Source organism: Sander lucioperca, chromosome 12, assembly GCF_008315115.2.
Source record: "Sander lucioperca isolate FBNREF2018 chromosome 12, SLUC_FBN_1.2, whole genome shotgun sequence".
NCBI lineage: Eukaryota > Metazoa > Chordata > Actinopteri > Perciformes > Percidae > Sander > Sander lucioperca.
Genome location: NC_050184.1, coordinates 26,993,823 through 27,018,742, shown reverse-complemented (window position 1 = coordinate 27,018,742; position 24,920 = coordinate 26,993,823). Strand labels below are relative to the sequence as shown.

Genomic DNA, 24,920 nt, shown 5'->3' with positions numbered 1-24,920 from the left:
TTGATCAATACATTTTGACAGCTCAATCTTGTGCTGAAACTATGACAGGTCACTTTAAATGTATAGATCAGAAAGTGTCTTTGGTAAATGTTTATTGTTTACAGTAATAAAATTCATGAATATGCCGCTGTGATGCACTAAGCAGATAATAGCCTTTATTCTAGACTGCGGCGTGTACAGCTGGAACAATAAAATTTCAATGCTGGCATTAGCAGTGTTATATACGGGAAGAGGACAAAAACATTGCAACATGTTTACCTACCATATTCAGGTACAGATCCATCTCCCCGTTTGAGGACGAGCCGCGCCCTCCGACCACCGTTCTTGATAAGTTCAATGGCACGTGAATGCTTCATGTTCTTTGTGCTCTCACCATTAATCTCCAGGATCTCATCTCCCACCTAAAACAGAGAGGCTACGTTATTGTCACAGCTAGCTACTGATAGTGTTTCATCAATAATGTGCAAAGAGGACATAAGAAGAGAGAGAAATGGTAGAAAAATAAACTTAGTAGTCACAAATTCAGCTTGTAATGGTTTCGTACCCTCATCTTGCCATTTCTGACAGCAGCCCCATCCTCTGCTAGTCTCAACACATACAGGTCCATGTTATACTCCCGTCCTCCTCTCAGGCTGAAGCCAAAACCTTTACTGTCCCGTTCGAGGTCCACAGAGTAGAACTCAGCATCCTACGAGACAGAAATGAGAGATAAAGAGAAAGTCACAGGAGAGAAGGAGTGACTAATCTATGGTGCACAAGGGAGTCAAAAGGTGAGTCCACACTTCAGGACTAATAAAGCTATGTCCCACAAAAACTCACAAAATGTCAATGGCAGTACAATACCCTGGAATGCAAGAATAATTAATGCCACATGTGCCTGTGAGTAGAGTACAGATCACTAAGCAAGGACATCACAAGGGCTGGACCCAAAACTTACCATACTCATCAAAGGTTCCCTCCCAACAGAAGTATGGTCTCTCCCAAAAACATTTCCTCTCTAAGTCCAAAATTGTAATCATAATCAAACTATTCACTAATTTGAATGCCAGACTTTACAGATACTGTAGACATTTAACTTAAAGATAAAAAAGAGGAAAAATTAAGTGAGGAGAATAGAAAACCTTGTTAATATAATGCACTTAAAGCATCTGAGACATATAAAGGAACAATGAATGAATTAATGAATGAATGAAGACATTTATTTCAGACATTTCAAAAATAAACTGAACAAAACATCAAAGAAATGTACTAATAAGCTAAATAAGCAAAACATTCAATAAACAATAAGTAACATTAGCCAACATAGACATGTCTGAAAAGGAGTAGGAAGTATACACTTATTTAATCCTACCCCTTTTCCATAACTCAGAAAATGATTATTATTATTTCATTTACCACATATTTATGTTATTTATATTTATCACATTTATCTTACATTTACATTTATATGATATATATATATATATATATATATATATATATATATATATATATATATATATATATATATATATACACATACGTCAATGAACAAATATTGCAATTGTTAAAGCCCTCCTTTCATATATTTTTTTGAAAATCATTTCTTTGTACCTTTTTTTTTAACTGTATTATGTTTGGACACTGCTTTAGTTCTGTGCACAGACCATTCCACAATTTCACACCACTTGTGTGTAATGCACTGACTTTTTATAGTTGTGCGAACAGCTAGAACCTTGAATCTAATCTTATCCCTTAAATTATAACCCCCCTCTCTATCAAAAAAGAACTTCTGAATATTACCTGGTAGTAGTCTGTTTTTTGCTTTATACATGATTTGTGCAACTTAAAATTCAACTAGGTCAATGAACTTTAAAGCTCTGGAATGTAAAAACAGTAAGTTGGTGTGATCATAATATCCTGCTTTATGAACTGTTCTTATGGCTCTTTTTTGTAGTGTGATCAGTGGTTGCAGTGTGCTTTTATAGGTGTTCCCCCAGACCTCTACACAGTAATTTAAATAAGGTAAAACCAGTGAACAATATAGAATATGCAGTGATTTGTGATCCAATACATGCTTTGCCTTACACAGGACTAAGATGCTTCGTGACACTTTAGATTGAACGTGTTTTATATGAGATTTCCAGCAGAGCTTGTGATCTATAATCACACCGAGAAATGTATTTACATACACTCTTTCAACAGTCACACTATCTATCTTAACATGCACTTGATTATTTGACTTACAATTTCCAAACAACATGATATTGGTTTTACTATAATGTATTACTGTCAAACCATCTTTTTAATTTGCTAATTCCAGAAGCTGCTGCAAGTCCTCACCAGTACAAAAAATATTTGTGTCATCTGCAAATAAGACAAATTTAAGAAATTCTGATGTTTTACATAAGTCATTTATGTAGAGAATTAAAAGAATTGGCCCCAACACTGACCTCTGGGGGACACCGCAAGTAATGTCCAAACAAGACGACATGTTTTCACCCATCTTCACAAACTGTTGCCTGTTATATAGATAGCTTCTCAGCCAGTTCAAAACAACCCCCCTGGTACCATACTGTTCAAGTTTCCTGATTAATCTGTCATGATTTACTGTATTGAATGCTTTCTTGAGATCAATAAATCTCAAGAAATTTATCCCTTTTTGGTCTAAGGCATTTGTGATTTCTTCAATTAGCTCAAACTGCTAAAGATGTAGATCTGTTGGGTCTGAATCCGTATTGACTCTCATTTAGTATGTTGTGTTTATTGATGAATTTGCTTAGCCTGCCAACAAAGAGTTTTTCTAAGATTTTGGAAAATTGAGGAAGCAAGGAAACAGGCCTGTAATTTGTGAAGTGGTGTTTATCTCCAGTTTTGGACAGCGGTATGACTTTTGCCATTTTCATTTTACTTGGGAATTTACCAGTTTGAAATGATAAATTGCAGATACGGCTTGAGCTACAGGCCTACTGCCTACTTATTTACGATGGCATAGATTTATACTTCATGTTATACTGATGAAACGAAAGAGCAGGAAGACCGTAACAATGAAACTTAGTTTTAAAATAAAGATCTTCAGGACCTTAGTATTTACTGGCCGAGTGCATGTATGCATGCAAATCTTAGCAATGATGTACATTTGACGTCTAAGCTGCCTGTACAGTATGTTTCATCAGAAGTGCTTGTCTTATGGTTGAATAGCTTCAGAAACTCTTTGTCCGACAATTTCCGTAACTTTCCAAAACCCAAAATCCAAAATTCCTACCCAGTTTACGCCGTGATTGGCCATAATTAAACTCTCTAGCTATCTTTTTGCATTCTTTACACCACTGTTTCTGTCACGATTCAAGTGAACAAATGATTGCAACACTATAAATGCCTTCCAGGAGAGACTGTCTGGAAATGTGCCATTATTTGGCAACTCAGATAAAAAAGGCTTTATATAGACTTATGATCAGTAGCTTTCCTCTGTTTATTGCTATAGTGAGTGTTATGGTGCCTGATCTTTTGGATTGTAACTGATGTAAAATCCAGACGATCATTATCTGTGAAGTGAAAATATCTATTCTTACCTGTGTTGTCTGAGTTTGTATGGGTGGGGGAGGAGGAGCTCCTTTCGACTTTGAGTTATTCCTTTAAAAAAGAGAAACGCATATGAATACACATTGTGCTGTATTAAACAATACATTCTAGAAAGTAATCTGTATTTATGCATATTTAAAAAAAATGCATGCTGATGATCATCACCTACCGGGACTCTGTGGTCTGTTGAGGTGTGTGTGTGGTGGTGATGGTAGCTATCTTCTCAGCATTAGTCAGCAGAGAAGCATTGGAAGATTCTGCAAAGAAACACACAAATCAAATTTAAAAAAAAAGAAACAACTGAGCTGAAATTAAGTGACTGCTTTTGTTAAATGCATTTGCCTACAGCTGTGTTTTCAAAAGACACTGGAGAACAACATGTTACTGTCCAGAAGAGTCCACTGAATCACCCACAGGCTACTCTATTCAACCTGATGCTAACTGCCTGTGATGTTGTCATTTGCTATTTGCTCATGGACAACACTAGCCCAAACTGCATGAAAGAAAAACCCAATAAAGGGAAAACAAAACTCATGACTTGCATCATTTTGTTTCATGCTTTTCCAGGAGGGAGACAAAGCAAGGACAACTGTCTTTACTTGCCTATCTTCAATTCCATCATATTACCAGCAAGATCACTGCAACACACATTAGTTTCCTCTGACAATGGCAGGAGTACAGTCTCTGTCTGTGTTTAGCAAGAACATCAACCTTTATATTAGGCTCCTTTACTCACTCTCCCCCCATTAATCCAATAAATATGACTTCCCCAGGGCCACCTCTCATTATTTTTGAGGTGAACAGTTTACTGTAGCAACACACATATTGCATGATATTTGAAATGAGTATAAGGTGGACCGATAAATGCCATCATTCATATTACAAGGCCATACCATGTTTTTTACTAGGAAACAAGCCAGCGAGCTAGTTAATGTGTGTGGGGGAGTTTGTTCCCACCTCTCTCGCCCCTGGTCTTAATTGAGCTTAATTTTCTGTGTCTATGGAGGGTATTATATTACAGTGCTGCTCAAGTGTTTTCATTTGTTGACCAGTGGCTTAGCCAGTACCAAGCACCCTTGTTTCAGCACTTGACATATTTCATCCAAAAATGTGGAGCTTTAGGTCGCAAATGCTTGTGCTTCTATATTATGCAGTTAAATTTCCTTTCTGAAACTAAGCTGAAGAGATTAACACCAACATGAAGTACTTGATTAAATGTAAGCAGTGTTTTTAATCCTTTCAAACTGACGAAATATAAACAAACAGCAGAAACAGAGAGAGAGAGAGAGAGAGAGAGAGAGAGAGAGAGAGACTTGTAGAAGTACTATAATAGTTTTCTGGGGGGCTACTTTACCTTACTCCTACTCAATGACTCTCTGACATACCAGGGTTCACACCCTGATGAGAAGTGCTCTTGCCTGTAAAAAGCAGCGGTGCACTTTCCTTCCCACCACATCCATGAATAAGTCACATCATGGTGCATTATGAAACAGCCATGTGAGGCTGGAAGCCAAAAGCCTTACCATCACCTGGGATGATCCTGAGCGAGACTGTGTTCCCGGCTTCCTTGATCAGGTTTACGATGTCCGAGTGTGACTTGTTGGTGATGGAACAGCCGTTAACAGCCAATATTCGGTCCCCTACTTTCAGCTTCCCGCAGCGGTCCGCCGGGCTGCCCTCGATGATGCGTCCTATTTTGTGGGGCATGGCCACACAAGCATTTCCAGCTTTTATGTTAACATACATGTTTGTTTGTTTGTTTTGTTTGCGTGTATATTGTGTGTTAGGAATAGTGGGTGGTGATGATTTGATTGATTGTGTTGATTGGTTATATTGATTTATATTTTAGAAAAAAAAGAAAAGACAGAGAGAAAGAGATGGAAAAAAGGTTAATTATCCAAATCACCAATTCAACCTCAGAAAACATGTGGCAGTCAGTCAGTCATCAGTACACATGCAAAATACTAAATGCCTCAGAAAGGGGGGTAAAACTATATGATGTCACTTAATGGGCTCAGTGGGGAAATGCAGAATCTGTCCTCTGCCCCACATCCTCTGACGTAGTAATCAATGGGCTGTGAATCATTTGCCACTGGTCAGAGTCCACAGTAGCTAATGCTTGACAGCCTATCAATACAATGGTCACGTCATGAGGTGTAGTCATGAGTCATGACTACACCTCCCTGCCACAGATCAATGAGCACACAAACTCTGCTGCAGTGTAAGACATTCAGGTAATTGTGCTGTGGGATCTTGATCAGCTCAGAAAATGATAAGAATTACTAAGGAGGAGCAATCTGAGGTGTGTAGCCTACAGCTTATTTTACAAGTCATGTGGTCAATGCAAGCACTGCAAGAAATACAAGCTGCACGTGAGTGACAGTGTTCAATACTGCACATCTTGTTTACACAGAAGCTCTGAACAGACCCTGGGGATCTCCAGTTCTCCTCACCCTGCCTCCATCTCACTCCCTTTATCTCTGCTCCTCCCTGCGCTTCCTCCTTCCATCCAGTATTTTTGCAACATCCATATTTATCACATCACCTCACTTCACTTCGCAGTTTCCCTCCCTCTGTCTTGATTGAAATATGCGCTTGTATCCTGTCACTCTATCTAAATAATGAGATGTGGGACATTACAGGATGTGGCAAGTACCCAGGATTTAATACCCAATCTGCTAAGCACAACCACAACCCCAGGTCATAGTAGGAGGGGATGAGAGGGGGGATGGGCTCTGCTGGACTGGAGAAAAATGGTTTATGTATCCATGATGTATAGAAGATTGAATCAGCTGCAACTGCGTTGCTCTCCTCAGGACTGACAAACAACCTGGAAGAGTCCTCAGAGCCAGGTTGTGTTTTTTTAATAATACACATTCCTCGATCAGATTTCAGCTCGTGTCCCACATGGTTGGAATCCATTAGGAGAGTGAGCGCAAGATGCTATAGCGCGGTTCCAGATCAACACATGAAAGCACTAAGTCCATTCATCTCATCGTCCCAAGAGGAATAGTGACAGAGCAGAGCAGAGCAGGGGAGCGCAGTGAAGCAGCAGTAAAAACAGGAAACTCAAAAGAACTAAGAGACATTTAGACAAGGTAGTTGACTAGCACTCTCAATGGTGTCACTATAAATAACACATTAATTCTTGCATTTTGCAGAATAACACCATTAGACCATGGGATCAATTACATTTTCCCTGGGCAGTCAGTGTGGCTAACGTCTCATCCATTCTGGTGTTTTGCCCGTGACACACCACAGTATATCATCATAATGGCTAACTATACACGGGACCTTGGAATGACATTGGTGTTAGAAATTCATCACTCAGAGGTTAATACCAAATTTGTTCGAGGAGGACATCTACAATTCCTCATCAATGCCTGAGCAACTTTAATACATGCAATTCTCGGTTTTGCCGTGATACGTAAATGGTATAGACAGCTATGGAGTGTGCTGAGTAGACTTCAATTACATGCTGAATGAATTGGTGAGGGCAGCTTTGAAGAATGAATCTGTGATGATGGTGTTTGTGAGAAAGCTGTAGCCAGCCTGATCCTGAGGGAGTGCATTCTGCACATGAGGAGATTTCTTCATCCCTAAACTCATGATAGTAGGTTTGTGACCTCGTGTCTGTGGCACTAAGTGCACTCCTGTCAAACAACATTTGCCTGCTATTCATAAAACAGAGAAAACTCAATGAGGGGTACATTTTTATATTGTAATTCTGCCAGGAGATGGCATCAATCATTTTCACTCAGAAGTTCATTTATGTGTGGACATGCTCTTTTCTGGAGGTATGCATAGAGGACTGGGACTGGGACTGGGGTTTCATGCACCAACTCTCAGGTTTCTTGAGATTGGATTGTTCAGGGTATCTACAGGTCTTAAAAAGGCTTAGAAAGCACCGAATTTAGTTTAATAAAAAAAAAAGGACATGGAATGTATTTAAAAAGTCTTAAAGGAGCAGTGTGTGGGATTTAAGGGAATCTATTGGCAGAAATGTAATATAATATTCTTAATTATGTTTTCATTAGTGTATTATCACCTGACACTAATAATTGTTGTGTTTCTGTTAGCTTAGAATGAGCCCATACATCTACATAGGGAGCAGGTCCTCTTCCACGAAGTCCGCCATGTTGCACCGCTGTGTTTCTACAGTAGCCCAGAACGGACAAACCAAACACTGGCTCTAGAGAGGGCGTTTCATGTTTTTACGTTAACTGAAGGCCACCGTAAGTTCTCTACATGCTTGGAAAGGGAGGGGTGATGGAAGGGGTATTCAGTTAGTTGCAATCTGCAACCTCACAGATATATGCTACTAAATCCTACACACTGGTACAAAAGCAAAGCCAAAGCCTTACATATTTAAAATTGTCTGTCTTAATCAGTGATGTCAGTTATAAAATGTTTTTGTATCTGATTGTAGGCTGTAACTACTGCTTGCTACAGTAGTTACAGGAAGCTCATTGTCTCATAACCCTATAATGGGAAAGTCTGGATATTAACAAAGACTGAGAATGAGGTAATCATTTTCAATTGGTTTTCTGGTTCTATTGGTTCAGGGCGTGTTCATTTAATTGATTATAGCATTAGGAATTTTGTTATAAAACGCAGGGAAGTACTAAAAATAAGTGATATAATGATAAATCATTCTTGGCCATATCATCTGTAGTGGTCTTCCACTGTACTTTTATACTTTGGACAGTACCTTTGTGAAACGGGTATTAAGTTGCATTCTATGTGGTATTAAAGTCTTCAATTGTACTTGTTAACCCTGCAGAAACAGTACCAAACAGTGGTATAGTTTAAAATAATTTTCAGCAAAGTATTATCATCAGTGTCATGTAGTAACCTTTGAAGAATATTGCAGCTTTACGTTGTTTGTGCATGCTGCTCACAGTCGGAGAGTTAACGAATCACAGAGAAATAATGATCTCCAGTAAAAACTCTTTTTACGTAATGCACCAATAGAGATTACAAATTCCCAAACAATCAAATTGTTGAGTCAGATTAAAATGTAAATTGTCAGGCTATAGTAAACATGATAAAGTTGAATGTCAAACTGAATAGAAGTCCCTGTCAATCTCAAATAGCTCCAGCTTAGCCTGCCTCACTTACCAAAGGTGGTGCCGGCATCAGGCCTGGAAACAGATGACACGATGACGAAACCAAAGCCCTCGTTCTCTCCACGCTGGATCTCCACATCGTAAGGCTGCAAGGAGGCAGGCAGCACTGCACTCCCGCTGCCACCTCCACCGCCACTGCCTATGCCGCTGGTAGATCCGCTACCAGAGCTGACGGTGTTGAGAGAGTTCTGGCTTCCCTGGGGGGTCCGCTTGCCCTCCGTCAGGCTGGGTGCCTGAGTGCTGCTGTGGTGGGAGGAGGCCGGCGATGGGGGAACATCACCTTCCCCCTTTGACACTGGGGATGAGGAGAAAGAGAACAGACTGATAATTAATGCATTTCATTAACTTTATATTCAAGTATTTATGTCATGAACTTTATCAAGGTTAAAGCAGTGTGCATTAGGTTTATATAACATGCATATAACAGTGCATGGCACATGTATGAATACCCATGCTCAAGTTTTATGTAAAACCCTCATCACCTCCGTATCCGGGGGACTTGCGTCTGACAGTGAGGTTGACATGGCCCTGTTTGGCTGCCTGCTGCATCAGCTGCACCACCAGCTGGTGAGACTTGCCCACCACTGCCGTGCCGTCCACGCAGATGAGCTCATCACCCGACCGCAGGCGTCCATCTTCATCTGCTGCCCCATACTTCACTATGTGCCCTATGTAGATCTGGTAAAGTAGAGCACACACAATGCACGATGCAACAGATTACTGACTTTTGTTAAACAACGCTGTAATTCATTGTATTTTCTGTGACATGAATATGGTAGCTTTAATGATTATGATACAGTGCAATTGCTAATTAAAGGTGCTGTAGGTAGGATTGCGAAGATCCAGGACTTCCAGGACTGTTGCATCTGAACAGGGAGCTGTGGATTTTTGCAAATCGCACTACAGGCTGTAGGTGGTGCCAGAAGAGCCGGATTTTTTTTAAATTACCTGCTTCATGTAGTTCTACTCGAACATAGGGTCAGTTTCAGCAAATATGACAGAAAGTTAGTTTTATAAGTCTTACCTACTGTACCTTTAAGAGTCATTAAACTGCAGTAAATTAAACCACAAGCCAAGAAAGCGCAATGACTCATTGTGACTTATCTCCTTCTGATTTTAAATTAATTTATTCAGTCTACTCTTGCATTACTTCAAGGTATGCCAATGCAGCCAATTGGGGCTACAGAGAAACTTGTGTGCTTTAGGCATTGTGTGGGCATGTACACAAAGCTCTGACAGAAACAAGCGCACAACTACCACGCAACACCTTTTGGCACAAACTACAAGTACCAACTCCTGTGGGGTAGAACTGAAGCCTGCTGCCATTTTTTCCCTCTATTCTTCAATATCTGCTTTCAACTCTTCCTCTTGCTCCCTCCTTTTAAGACAAATTATGGTGCACAACCAGAGGGATTGTGGGTAAGGCCTTGCCTTCTCTTAACAAGCTGTCTATATGATCCTCCAGAGAGCAACAGCTTCAGTTTGACAGACTGGTAGGACTTACTGCTACTCTGCTAAAAGGCAGGCTAAACACAGAAGTAGGAAGATAGAAAAAACGAACGAAGCAGAGAACCTCTTATAGAACTGGGAAGTGTACTAAGAAAAGGACAAGAGATTTTAAAAGAAATTATATGGATGGGGTGTATCAGTATGTACATTTTATTCTTTAAATTCATCAGCTATTGTGACAAACTATTGATGTGAAGATAGAGGGATACTTACAGGCTCCCCGGGCTCATTTCCTCCCAGGATACGGAAGCCGAAGCCTGTATCCTTTCGCCAAAGGAAAATGTCCTGCTCCTGGCAATCTGGCACTGAAATACACAAGAGAAACAGTGAGGGGACTCCATAGAGATCGACCATCAAATCTGCCAAAGACCTGCAGGCTCCACTCCGCGTTGACTGATTAGCATCTAGGCTAATCACTGAATGCTTGTTGCCTTAAATCAACACGTTTTGTCTTATTACAATCCCACGTCCAGTTGTGTAATCGCTGATTAATAAGGTGTTTGTTTTTCTATTAGCGTCAGAATGAGAGAAGGCAGGATCAACAGCTCCTCCTTCCTTTGCTTCAGCACTGCCTCCGTAAACAGATTGGCTCCTTGTTCTCACATGTAGACCACAAACAAATATAGAAAATGCTCTTGCTGTGACCTCATCATACTCACAGACAGTCTGAAACGTTACTCAATGACGATCCCTATTAGCCCCCATTTATAGCCAAAGTTTTCTTACACACATGGATTTGTAGCTTCACATTCGCCTATTTCTCTCCTGTTTTCCAACACCCGCACACGCACGCATGCACGCACACACATTTGCATCTCGCCATGGACGGAACAGACTGTAGAGGAGGACACAGGCAATTTGATGTCAGTCTGTTCAACCCATAGGGCCAGTCTGCACAGGAGGCACAGGCCGTTTCTTCTTGCACCACCTCCTGTCTACACGGCTGCCACGCAAGGCCAGTAGTGACCCCATTAGATTAAGCTCCTTACTTCCCCTGATAACCTGTTTGGTGTGAATTTCACTGCTGTGGTTTGCTTTGTAAATAACCCACCTTTGACCTGTGTCTGTGTGCCACATCAAGCAACAGGTGACATCAAGCATTCAGGGAAGCTAAATTCCCAAAAGCTCACTTTGTAGTCACACTGTCCTGCCACTGAAATTATGCTTTTCTATAGCACTCAATGGACGCATTGAATCACCTACTCACAAATGCATCGGTGTGCACTTGTATGTGGCAGCATGCACATAAATACATATGAAAATACAGACACAGAATCTGGGCCTCTTTGTCATTCATTGTCTTCTCTCTTTCTTGTTTCATTGTGTCTTCCCCCTCCTTCCCTGCCGACTCAAAAAGGGGCTGCAGATCCTTCAGGGGTTATCAAACTGATATACCAATCAGCCGCAGCTTAAAGCAGCTCTCTTCGGGCCCAGTTAATATTTAATCAGCAGCAGTCCTAGATTCTACAGGCAGCCATGATTGTTAACCAACTCTGCTATACACGGCAAGCGCACATGTGGCTGGAAACAATCCCAATGTGGGACAAGCTAACACAGCAGACCTGCCATAGATATCACCACTCTACAATCAAAGCAATCTTTTTTTCTTTTTCTTTTTTTCAACACAGAGATGTATTTCACAGCAAATACAGACCTATTGTCCCTTTAAATATCACCACTGGTACAAGTACAGGAGGTCTAAAAGATGTGATTCAGCCAGAGCAGTCGAGTGAACCCGTTATTTTGGAAGATCCTTCCCCTTTTTCACAGGTTCTTCTATCAGAAACAGAAAATAAGTGGTTTGACACCCAATACAGTGTTTCCCTATGAATAATGCAAGAATAGGCCATGACTACAAATGATATTGAGGAGTCTTACAGAAAGTGCCTACTTTCTGATGTTCTAGTTTTAGATTTCAGATGCTCTGTTTTTCCAGAGTAAACAGAAAAAACAGGGCGTGAGACAGGCTGTTTGGCTGCTGATTATGTAAATGTGGTCAGTTTTTAAACGTGGTTTAAAAGGTCACATGTGTCTTGGTCTTGTCCCTTCACTGGGTGATGTGCAGGAAAGTACACACATGCTATGTTTTGTACTTGATGTTTCAGTTGAGAGGAAGGCAAGAATAGTGTACGTACAGTACAACTGACACACCCACACACACGTACGCACGTACGCACACACACACACACACACACACACACACACACACACACCACTCATCAGCAAGGACTTGTGTGTCTTGGAGGCACCTTTTGTCATAGGATCAGTTGTGACTCAGTAAGCACGCAATTGTTTAGCAAACACAAAAAGGACTTTAACAGACACAAAGACAGAGATGTGCCCTGTGGTGATCACACTTTATATTCGGCTATGAATCTTTAATCTGTGCAACTTCTCCACAATCGAAGAAATACATTTGCTAATGCACTCTAAGCTTAATAATCAGAGATGTCTTTTCACTACATCCAAAGGGTCAAACTATCCAATCAGTGGACATTATAGCAGTTATCTGTTTATTTTTTTCTGACCTCCATGTCTAATCCCAAAATCATACAGTACGTAGCACTAAACTCAATAGAAAAATAGAAAAGCAGAAGAAACAACCGTATAAGAAGTCGGTAAGTGCGTTAACAGTTCAAATCTAGCAGGATTTAATAAATAAACTACACAGAATCGGCCCACGCAATGCAAACTTGCATAGAATACAACATCTCTGGTCAAATATACATATTAAAAACAAGCTTCAAATTGTAGTTAAATTCCTTTAAATCATCACATACATCAAATTATCTACAAAAATGTGTGATAATAACCTCAGATCCTTACGCAGTTTATTCCACAATAGGGTATTGTAGATTTTTTTTTTTTGCATGTATCTTGAATCAAAGCCATCAAATAAATACCAGATAATCTTAGCCCATATTCACACTTATATAAGGTTAAAAAGGTCTGTAATGCTGCTAGAGCATAAACCTTGCTAAGCGTTTACATTCTAAAGTCAGCACACCCTTCAAATTCCTAAAATAAGTTAGAACTGGATTCTACTCACGTCGGCTCTCGTACATGCTTCTGGACTGCGCCCAGATCTTAAAGGGGTCTGGCTTCTTCTGGAGGGTGAGGGTACCATCTGCAGGGTCCTGAGGGGGTAGGCCTGGCAGAGGCTGGGTGGGGGCAGCAGGAGTGGGAGCCACAGCCTCACTGGGCATGGCAGAGGGTGGGTGGCTGGGAGAATCAGTGTGGGTGCTGCGATGGCTGCACACACTGTGCTGGGAGCTGCTCTGGCTGTCTTTCCTCTCTAACTGGTGCTGGGTGGACAAAAAAACAGAGTTGAGAGAGGTGTATGTGTGTAAGGGATGGGGGTGGATATAGGCAGAAGATGTAGGTAGAGGGCAGAGAGAGGAGAAAAAAAAGTGAGAGAGATAAGTGAGTCAGTGATAAGGGCGGAGATAGGGGGAAAGAGATGAGTGAGAAAAGTGGTGATGGAGGACAAAGTGAAAGAAAAAGCATACAAGGTCATCTTTTTCAGACATTACAGTAGAATATCTCTCACTTAAAACTGCTGCTGAAGTGAGGAGAAATGACTTGGTTTCCATGGTTGCAGGACAAAGACAGATTGAAATGTGAGGGAATTTCAATGAACAAAGATATTGCCTTTCATGAATACTGTGATTCGTTGTTTATTGCAGAAAGGCCTGAGCATGGAAACCTATGCATAGAATCAAGGTTGGTCTCAGTTGAAACAGGAATGTGTCAAATCTGGCATGAAAGCAAATAGTAAAATCTCAACAGCAAGTAAGAATCCTGGTGGGAGATGAGAATTGTGAATATTTTGTTGCTACTCAGCTAAGGAAAATTGCTCGTCTGTTTTGTCTGTTTTAACAGTGACATAAAACCGGTTTAACAATTTTTATATTCAGTGTTAATCTTGCGTATTGGGCTGCATTCAGACCGACATTGGCTGTGATGCAAAAATGCAGCCGTCTGGCAACACGGGGCTCCAGTAAACAAAACCAGGGTTGTCCAGCAAAAAAAGTTTTAAAAAGTGTTAAGTGTAAAATCCTTTTCTGCAAACCATTGTAAAGTGTTTTGGTGTCTGATAAGCCTTCAGATTGATAAATCTCTTTCTCAAATTGGACTTCCTTATTCGTTTTTCCTTGTGTCACAAAGTAACACACCCCTACTAACAAAGACTCTTGCGCTGTTTTAACGCAGGGCAGTTTTTGGTCCGAACATCCCGCTTAGAGAATATATAGAGTACCATGATTTTGTTTTTACGGTCTGTTATTGTGCTGCTACGCACACTGTTCTTGCCTTACCGTTTTCCGTTTTCTTTGTATTCTGATTCTGCGTCCAGATAATGTACATATTACCACGTTATTACTTGCAGATGCACATTACAACTACAGACTTCACAGCTTTATGAAAAATGAGCCTTATAGAGAAAATGCAATTACTGAAAGGCGCCAATATGATAACTGAATCGTTTTTGACCTGGTATGAATAATAAACCCATGCATGGAATGGTAGGGAAGTCATTGCACTCTCACTCATCACACTGTACGAGAAGAAGGGTCAAATATTCCAGTAATGCTTCTTAATGAGGACAACAGCCATGCACAATTGACTTCTCATAAGATCACTGGAGACTTCCGTAATGGGTTGAGACAGCAGAGTCTCTCTTGCATATGGGAGTTTACTGTGAGCATTTATTCAGAGTCTTAACTGGAGGCAAAATGGTTGTTCTGGGCTGACACGAAACCGCATGCAGCGTGACATTTCACTGACATAACACAGAGAGGGGAAAACTGGCTTTTTCCTCACTGGAAAGCTAATCCAAAGTGACAGTGGAGGCAGTACCACCATTGGTCTCATTCGACCCCCTTACAGCACCCACCCCTCCTCCATCCTTCGTGACCTGAATAGGTAACACCCACAGCCCCGACTGATACCATTTCAAACTAACCCTAATGCTAATATCCAGGGGCTTTTCATGCCAATCAAGAGACACGGGCAAGGTTTTCTTCCACTCACACAGTTGTGGGAATTGAACCCATCACTGACCTTGGATGAGCCTGTCTAGGGGAAATGTCCTTCTACTATAAGACGGTGGCTCTCCAGGGGTGAATTAGGGTGCAAGTAATTTAAAGCTGCACAAGCATCTATTCTGAGTATGTATTGATTTTTTTATCAGGTTGAGATGAGTCGTAAAAATGAGGAGGCGTTTGATCTTTAAACTCCTGAATAACTGCACTGTTCCTTAAGAGACCCTCGAGCTGCTCACAGAACTGGTCACTCTGCCTCTTTCTACCTCTCCGTCCTCTCTTATCTGTCACAACTACGAGTCACATTGCAATCTGTTGCAATCTCTCCTACAGCTTCCCCAATCTCCCTCTGCTTTGCTTTCAGCTTACTCTGTAGTCATTGCCCCCTTCTCCCTGTCTGTTAGCCTTAGTGTGTTCTCTGTATCTGTGGGCTATCATAGTGATTCACTGTTGTGGGAAAAACCATCTCCCCACTGGTCTTTCCCTCCCTCATCCACCCTCCTTTTTTCCCTATCTGTGCTTCATTGCTCTCTTCCATCTTCCCTCAGCTGTGGCTGACTGCCCTCCCTAACAGCTGGTCACTGTTACACTGTTCTGCCGAGGCTATGCTTAATCAGTCACAGGATGGCAGTATGGCAGGAGTGGAAGGATGTAGAGAGAAAGGGAGAGGGTATAAAACAAAGAGAAGTGACAACACAGAGGCAAAAAAGAGAGGAGGAAAACAAAAGAAGACAAAGTGACAGACAGAAGAAAGAAGTAAAGAGGAATGGTGGCATCTCTGGATGCAGAACAGTAGAGCAAGAGTTAGATATCAAATCGTCTGTCTTTTGTTCTTTAAATAGCACATCTTTCACTCAATAGAGCTGACATGCACACACACACACACACACACACACACACACACACACACACACACACACACACACACACACACACACACACACACACACACACAAACACAAAAGAGCTGAAGATTATAGTACTCACCACCAGCTTTGGACTCCTCTTGGCTGGCACCACTCCTGCAAAGCATCGACAGAGAGACAGAGAGAGCATTAATGACCTGCGGTGCTCTTCCCTTGTCCCCTCTGAACAAAAACTCCTCAGGACAAACAGTTGAACCCTGATTCCTGCTGCAGAGCACAGCGTAACTAGCCCAGCTTGCTTTCCTCCTCCTCCTCTTCCTCCTCTCTGTTGCTTTCTCTCTCTGAGCAACACACTGCACTAGGCTGCTCGCTAATCTAAGTGATCTCCTCCCCTGTGCTGTATCCCGCTCCACTCAGCGCTCACACCCTTGCTATTCGGAGAGGAGCAACTGATCTATCTGCATTAGACAGGCTGACTTATGCTGCAGCAGCCCTGGACTGCTGGTCAAAGCTACAGGTTCCACACAACCCCCCCCCCCCCATCCCCCCGGGAGCGCACACACACACACACACACACACACACACACACACACACACACACACACACACACACACACACATTTCCAGTCTACTTCCCGGCTGTCTCCAAAACGAGCTCTCCAGCAGAATCTCAACTATAACCCACTGAGAAGGAGCTCAGCAGCTTGAGCGTCATATCAAAGGAAAGCTTGAGCTTCTACCTCACTTTGCACATCTTCAGAGTAACTACAGAGCTGTATCCTCTCCTCTCCACTCCCCTGCTTTGCTCAAAGCTTACATTGAGAAGCTGATCTTCTCTCTGTGTCTCTTTTTTCCCTTCTTCACTCCCCCTCCTCTTCTTCCGTGCACCATGACTCTCTCTCCCTGTATCTGTCTGTCTCTATCTCTCTCTCCCTCTTATATACCAGTTAACATACTGTAGAGTCACCAAGAAGATCAATCTCATTTGTGCTAATTAAATATTAATACTTGGAGCCAGTTGTCAGGGGAGAGGATTCACAGCATACCAGTGTAGGGAATCATCTACATTCCCACTTAAACTGCTTTATTCTCACATCTACTGTATCACAGCCCAACAATTCATCCAACATGTAGGTTCCTCTACCTGAAACATATTAACACAAACCCTTTCAGACTCCACCTGATCGTTTACCCCACACACTCAGAGTATGCACCGCTTTCCAAGAACACTCCTTTCCCTTCCTGATGCTACTTTTCCTGCCACTTACTTCAGCAAAGTATGTTGAGACAAAAATAGACAAATGAATGCAAGAACGACATTGGGACAAAGAGTTGCTGTTGCCAAGGCAATCAACTAGTTCTGTATACAATGGCAGCAGTCTACTTTTTTAAAAATATGAGGTGTGAGCAGCACACCACATTTACATTAAGACTAGATCTTTGATCCATTCACTCTCCTACATTACTACATTACTACTACAGAGACCATTCTTTTCTGCAACATCTGATACTGAGCATGCACAGAGAAAAACCTACTGGAAGTATTGATGGGACGACATTAACACACGCAACAACATGCAAGCATCCATCTTTGGCTCTTTCTGCTGCATTGACAAAAAAATCATTAAATGTTAAAACTCTCTGTTGCTGCAAAGCCCCTCTCTCTACACAATTCATAATTTATCCCCCCTATTTTCCCTCCCTCCCTCTCTCCCCCAGATTATAGGGTGCCAGTTACTGGAGGAAGTGGAACATCCCAGCTGCTGACGTGTTGATGAATGTTTTTGTGTGTGTGTGTCTGGCCCAGGAAGGACACACATCATAAGGTAATGAGTGTTTTCCATTTCAACAGCAGCTTATATGACCCAGAAGCCCTAAAATACAGTGTGGGAGGTCAATAAAAACCTTTTACTTTGAAACAACCTCTGAAAATCTTACAAACTGGCAACAAGGTCAACATAATTAGCACCAAACACATAAGAATTTAATTTAACTATGGCCATATGGTTAATAAATTTGGGCATGGAACTGAAGGGGAATAAAGATTTGAGGAACGGACGTAACTTGACCCCAACTCTACATTCATCCGCTTTAGCTGTGTCAGCTGGAACAGCTGATTTACATGCTGCACGGTGTGAATGCATATTCATGCATGATGCAGTTTTTAAATCTGCTTAACTTTCTCTGGCTTTGTGATGTTGATGCATATGTGTAATTCAGACTTGATAAAATCTGGCTCAATGTAACATTTATGAGCAGCTGAAGCTCGAAAGAAATATGGGAATCGCATGTTCCTGCACACACGCAACTGTGTAGAAGCATCCATGAATGCATGCATGCTATACATATGTAATATCAGCACGGGCAGGTATGGAAGGAGGTGAGCATTTATTTATGCAAAGAGCACAAACCGCATGAATGCAGGCACATAGCATTTATATTACGCAAGGAGGCCATAATCCTGATATTTTTTACCCTGCTGAATGACAGTAAAGCTTTGCTCAACACTCCACAACAGAAGGCTGCTCCCTTTAAAAGACTTGATCACTAAGGATTCAACATTGGCTTAAAACGCCTGATTTTATTATTACTGAGGAAACCTTCTACCAGACTGACTAAGACTGTGTCCATTTTAATTCAAATGAGAGAGGAAGTAAACAAATTGGAAGTGAAAGTGAGTTTCGTCAGTTGTTTGGTGACCTAAACTGGCTCTTAGCATCAGTGTGGAGGAGGTTGCTTCCTTTACTTCTTTTACAGTAGACAATGAAGTACGTCTATCGTAACTAGCAGAGTAACAAAGAAATATGCTAATAAGGAAATTATTGAACAGCTAAAAGGCAGACAGCGCAGATGTAGAGCCTCAAAGACAGGTTCATATTATCAATCGGCAATATGAGTGCATGCCAAGTAGTGTTTCTGCTCAAATAGGTTGTATAATTTGTGTGTACAAGTGCAAGTAATGGTGATAAAGGAGTTGGTCATACCTTCGTATCTATTAAATTAGCCTTTAAAAATGTCCTTGCCCTCTGTCCCATCAAAATAACTTGTCACATAGATAGAATTTTGAGAAATCACACAGCAGCAACGACAAGTTCAGTAAAATGCTGAAAAATGTGTTTCTGCATATGTGGGTACAAATGTGTGAGTGTATGCACATCATTCTTTCATCCTAAAGCAAAAGCACTGAAAAAAGCTGGAGCTTTTCAAACTGAATCTGCAGCACAGTGAATGGCCCTGTGTTTCAATATGCTGTTGAAGCTGTGGCCTTGGTGAATCTATGCAGAGCCCACACAGAACGAGTGAATGGTCCTTCCTCCAGGTTTGCTATATGCAATGTAGGAAGGTGTACAACATGAGTAATGTTCTCTTTTGTTAAGTTGAACTTGTAAATGTTTGTCCTTGCTCTATTTATAAAATTGTCCTATTATCCGGTAGTCCCTTCTCTTCATCTACTCTAAATTATATTGACTTGCTCTTCCTGGTTATCATCCTATTTCATTCCTCTACCTTCATTTATATTCCCTCTCTCTCAGTCTTTTCATTTTCTCTCTTCTTTCTCTCTGTCTCTCAGGGGACAGGAGCGCTGTGCACGATTGTCATGGCAACAACAGTGGGAAGACAAGATGGCGGAGTCATAGCTGGCCTGGCCTCCTTTACAGGAGAAGATTGTGCATGTGAAAATGGCAGATGTTATCTTTAAAATTATTATGAATTATTATTACATAATAATTATAATAATGAAAAATAAAAATTTCCCAGACTTGAAAAGCGTAAGATAAAAATAGATGTTTTTAACAGGTAAATATTTGCACATGCAACTGACTATTTCAATAAATATATATTTCCAAATCTGAGACCTTGCAGAATTTGTGCAGTGTTATTCGATGTCGACATTGAAGTTTACATTATAAAAAAAGCACAATTGCCAAGTTTGAAGATCACATCTTTTTTCTGTTTAACAACTGTCATCACACTTTAGCAGCTACTTCATTCATTACCACTGTAGCTGACGCTGGAAAGTGTATATTTGTTGCCATGACAACACCGAAAATTAATATAAGTGATCTGTACTATTGCTAGGTGTTTTCAGTTTTATATACTATTATAAAACATTGTTCACTGAATTTTGAGTTCTTTATGAGTTAAACTGAGTTGTATTTTGTCTTTTGGTATATTCAGTACAAACAACCTTTATTTTGGTAAGCTACAAGATTCAGGGCCGGATGTTTTGGTGAGAAGCGCGAACGGAGGAGAAAAAATGGCGACAGTGAATAGCGAACTGTTAAGCTCCTGTTTTGTTTTATTCTACTGCTGGTCTACCAGGCGAACACGTTTTCACGGTGTTCCATCATACTTCTATAAGGAATAAAGGTGAATATGGACATCAGTATGAAGTGTGGACTCCTTCATGACCAGGGTAGTTATAGTGAAAACGTGGCCTAACTCCATCGTACTGAGGCTCCAGAGTGCAGTTCCGCTTCATATCCTGCTGTGTACTTCAGGCTCCAGAGTGCAGTTCCGCTTCATATCCTGCTGTGTACTTCAGGCTCCAGAGTGCAGTTCCGCTCCATATCCTGCTGTGTACTTCAGGCTCCAGAGTGCAGTTCTGCTTCATATCCTGCTGTGTACTTCAGGCTCCAGAGTGCAGTTCCGCTTCATATCCTGCTGTGTACTTCAGGCTCCAGAGTGCAGTTCCGCTTCATATCCTGCTGTGTACTTCAGGCTCCAGAGTGCAGTTCCGCTTCATATCCTGCTGTGTACCTCAGGCTCCAAAGTGCAGTGCTGCTTCATCCTGAAGTGGACTACAGTTTCAGCATTCAGGTCAGACTGTGAAATACTATACTGTAATCGATGGACAGTTCCACAAGAAAGTTGTAAAGAAACGATGATTGCAAATGTTAAAAGATGCTCAGGACTGTAGATAAGTATTGATAAAAGAACCAAAGTCTTGGTACAGTCAGAGCTTTATTTTGTCATTCAAATAATACATTTCAGAGTGTCAAGGGTGTTTGGTTATAAGTTGTGAAGCTAATTGTAAATTAAGTTGAGCAAAGTGATCCATTGTCAAAAATTCATGTGTTAGTAAGTTACTCTGTTCTTCTACTTAAGGTGTTAATTACTGAAAGGTTTAAAAATGTTAAATCAGAGTGAATCTTCGTCTCAATATGGTGAGGTAGCTGGACAGAATGATTCCCCTTCAGAAGAGCACATAGTCTTAAACTCTACTAACGCAACAGAAAAGGAGAAGTTAGAGAGTGTTGGAACGAGAAAATCCATCCGTGAGAAACATTTAACAGCTAAGATGCTGGACCTTAAAGAGCAAGAATTAGCTCAAAGAGAAAGAAAATTCAAGTCAGCATATGAGAAATGGAAAACTCATGTTAGAGATGCTCGTACAAAATTAAAGCAAGAGTGCTCTGAAAGTGACTTGTATAACATGATGGATGTGATTGAGAAACTTGAGTCTGAACTCAAAGAGTTATACGACAGAATAAGACTCCAGACAGCCCCAGATCAAGAAATTCGGAGAAAAATTGATGCATGCGTAGCTGTAACTGCAGATCTATTGGGACTAATGAGAGTACGACTGACTGAGGAAGGTGAAGAGTTTGACCCTGAGGCGGAAAAAATCAAGGTTACGTTTGCTGCTCGACAGTGAATATGCTAAGTCCATATATGGTTCCACAGCTTCCAGAGCCACTGTACAAAGCCACCACTCCAGCCATCTCTCAGAGTCACCAAGTATTGCAGCTAAGAGAGCAGAAACAGCCGCACAGCTGGCTGCTAAGAAAGCTGAAATTAATAGGGAAGCTGCCATTGACGCACAGCGCCAGCAATTGAAAGAGCTTGAAAATCAAAGAGACATTGAGGTAATTGAAGCAAAGCTCAGAGTGTATACTGAGGAAGAGTCGAAGGTAAAGATTGAGAAACATAGTCCTGCGTGCAGTCAAGTAGAAAAACCTAGTCCACTTTCTCATCATTCAGGAGCTCAAAAGGAGCAAGTCACGACTAACGAAGCATCTCTAGTGCAAACAGTACAGGAGGCGATGGCACTCTCTCGACTTCCAGTGCCAGAACCCTCTGTGTTCTCTGGTGACCCCCTGAAATTCACAGAATGGAGCACAAGCTTCAAGGCTCTCATAGAGAGACGATGCTCGAATCCTGCAGATAGGTTGTTTTACTTACAAAAGTACATTGGCGGAGAGGCAAAGTCTGCTCTAGAGGGCAGCTTCTACAGGAAGGATGAAGAGGCCTATCAACAGGCGTGGGAGAAGCTGAATGCCAAATATGGTCACTCCTTTGTGGTTCAACGTGCCTTCAGAAAGAAGCTTAACCGGTGGCCAAAAATTGGTGGAAAAGAGTATATGAAGCTAAGAGAGTTCAGTGATTTCCTACGTAATAGCAACGCTATGCCCCATGTCAAGGGTCTTCAGGTACTAAACGACTGCGAAGAGAATCAGAAGATGCTGGTCAAACTTCCTGACTGGGTAACATCTAGCTGGAATCGTCATGTCACACATCAGCTGGATCAAGCCAAAGACTATCCAAGTTTTAAAGAATTTGCTTCATTCATCGCACAGGAAGCACGCATAGCATGCAATCCGGTGTCATCGTTGTATGCACTAAAGACCTCTGAAGAAAAGTCATTTGGAGAAACCAAGCGTCCAAAGGCAAACACATTTGCCACTAATGTGAAGGCCTCTGAAGCATCAAGCATCACAGTCAAGCCCAATGATATTGATGATGAGAACAAGAAAGGTTCCAACAGATCAAAGAAATGGAGCACATCAACTAATAACTCAAACCCGGGAAAGTGTATGTGTTGTGGGGAAAACCACTCTATACATAAATGTCAAAGGCTAATGGAAAAGTCTGTGGAGGAAAAGAGAAAAGTGGTTTTGGATAATAAGCTCTGTTTTGCATCTGTTTTCCAACTCCATTGCATGAAGATCGTCCGTCAGAAGAAAAATCTTCACCAAGTGTCTTGCATGTGGAAGAGACAAACGCATCTTCATTATCCTGCTGTGTGATCGGAGGTGAAAGTGGGAGCACATCAATGATTGTTCCAATATGGATCTCATCACTTAACACCCCTGACATTGAAACCCTGATGTATGCCCTATTAGATACTCAGAGTAATCATACATTTGTTGATCAGGAGGTGTGTGAAAAGATGCAAGCAGTGATGGAGCCAGTAAAGCTGAAGCTATCCACTATGATGGGAAAAGACTCAATTGTGAAAAGTCAGAGAGTCAGTGGATTACGAGTCAGAGGGTACGCCTCAGACAGCTTCATAGACTTGCCTCCTGCCTATACAAGGGACTTCATTCCCCTTGAGCGTTTGCACAATCCCACCTGCGATACAGCCAACAAGTGGAAACACTTTTCAGTCATAGCTCACGAAATGCCCCCACTAATGGATTGTGGGGTGGGTTTACTGATTGGCTATGACTGCTCCAGAGCACTGGCGCCACGACAGGTCATCACTGGAGGTGATTATGAGCCTTATGCTACTAGGACTGACCTAGGTTGGAGCATCGTAGGAGGTGAACCACAGCTCGTGAGATCTAAGGATGTGACTGGTCTGTGTCATCGCTTATCAGTCAGGGAGATTCCACCTGTGACACCGGCTGCTGTTATTAGAGCGCTTGAGTCCGATTTTGCAGACACAAGACCAGGAGAAAAGACCATATCGCAAGAAGATATTCAGTTCCTGCAGGTCGTAAAAGAAAGAATTAAGCAGAACGAGTGTGGTCACCTTGAGATGAAGGGAACATGCCCCTTCCCTTCAAAAGTTCAAAGTACGTCCTTACCTCCCAGACAATAAGAAACTTGCCTTAGTCCGGCTGAAGCACCTTAAAAGGAAACTGGACAGAGATCCTAAATTCAAAGATGATTATGTGAGATTTATGGAAGGAGTCTTCAAAGATGGTGACGCGGAGAGAGCAGACAAGCGATCAGAATCAGGAAACACATGGTACATTCCACACCAAGGGGTTTACCATCCCAGAAAACCAGATAAAATCAGGGTCGTTTTTGACTGCTCTGCCAAGTATGAAGGCACTGCCTTGAATGACCATCTGCTAACAGGACCTGATCTCACAAATGGAATGACTGGAGTGCTCTGCAGATTCCGTAAGCATCCCATCGCAATCATGTGTGATGTGGAAAAGATGTTCCACAGGTTTCACGTTAGCAAAGAAGACAGAGATTATCTGCGGTTTCTGTGGTGGGAAAATGGAGACACAGATACAGAGCCTATAGAATATCGTATGAAGGTTCACCTCTTTGGAGCATCATCATCTCCAGGCTGTGCCAATTATGGCATGAAGCATCTCGCCAGCCAGAATGAGAGAGAGCATCCTTCAGCAGCTAGCTTCATCAAAAAACATTTCTACATAGATGATGGCTTAATAAGCCTAGAGTCTGTTGATGAGGCAATCAAGCTGGTGAAAGAAGCCCAAGCTGTGTGCGCAAAAGGAAAGTTGCACCTTCACAAGTTCCTTTCCAACAATCGAGAGGTGCTGGAGTCTATCAGTGTCACTGAACGTGCTAATTAGGTGAAGAATGTGGATCTCCGCTATGATGACCTTCCAGAACAGAGAGTCTTAGGAGTACGGTGTAATGTGGAAAAGGACGTCTTCTCCTTCAAGATCTCACTTGACGAGAAACCATCCACACGACGTGGAATTCTCTCCTTTGTGGCCTCTTTGTATGATCCGTTAGGATTCCTAGCCCCGTTCATAATATCTGGAAAGAGGGTGCTGCAAGAGATGTGTCAGAAGGGCATCGGTTGGGACGACCCACTACCC

General features: G+C 41.7%; 1 protein-coding gene across 21 annotated transcripts in view; it reads right to left on the bottom strand.

Moving 5' to 3' along the window:
- LOC116062190 (membrane-associated guanylate kinase, WW and PDZ domain-containing protein 1-like) overlaps positions 1-24,920 on the bottom strand; it is a 101,369-nt gene that overhangs the window by 4,573 nt on the left and 71,876 nt on the right. For 19 of the 21 annotated variants that reach the window (XM_031316811.2, XM_031316813.2, XM_036008401.1 and 16 more), the window contains 10 exons: positions 16,229-16,263; positions 13,249-13,504; positions 10,413-10,504; positions 9,173-9,368; positions 8,683-8,985; positions 5,085-5,288; positions 3,731-3,818; positions 3,552-3,612; positions 545-688; positions 263-401 (listed from right to left, as the gene is read on the bottom strand). In XM_031316811.2, the coding sequence (XP_031172671.1) occupies positions 263-401; positions 545-688; positions 3,552-3,612; positions 3,731-3,818; positions 5,085-5,288; positions 8,683-8,985; positions 9,173-9,368; positions 10,413-10,504; positions 13,249-13,504; positions 16,229-16,263 (1,518 nt within the window). The remainder of the gene's footprint in view (positions 1-262; positions 402-544; positions 689-3,551; positions 3,613-3,730; positions 3,819-5,084; positions 5,289-8,682; positions 8,986-9,172; positions 9,369-10,412; positions 10,505-13,248; positions 13,505-16,228; positions 16,264-24,920) is intronic. The other 2 variants (XM_031316803.2, XM_031316812.2) reach the window with 1 other exon arrangement.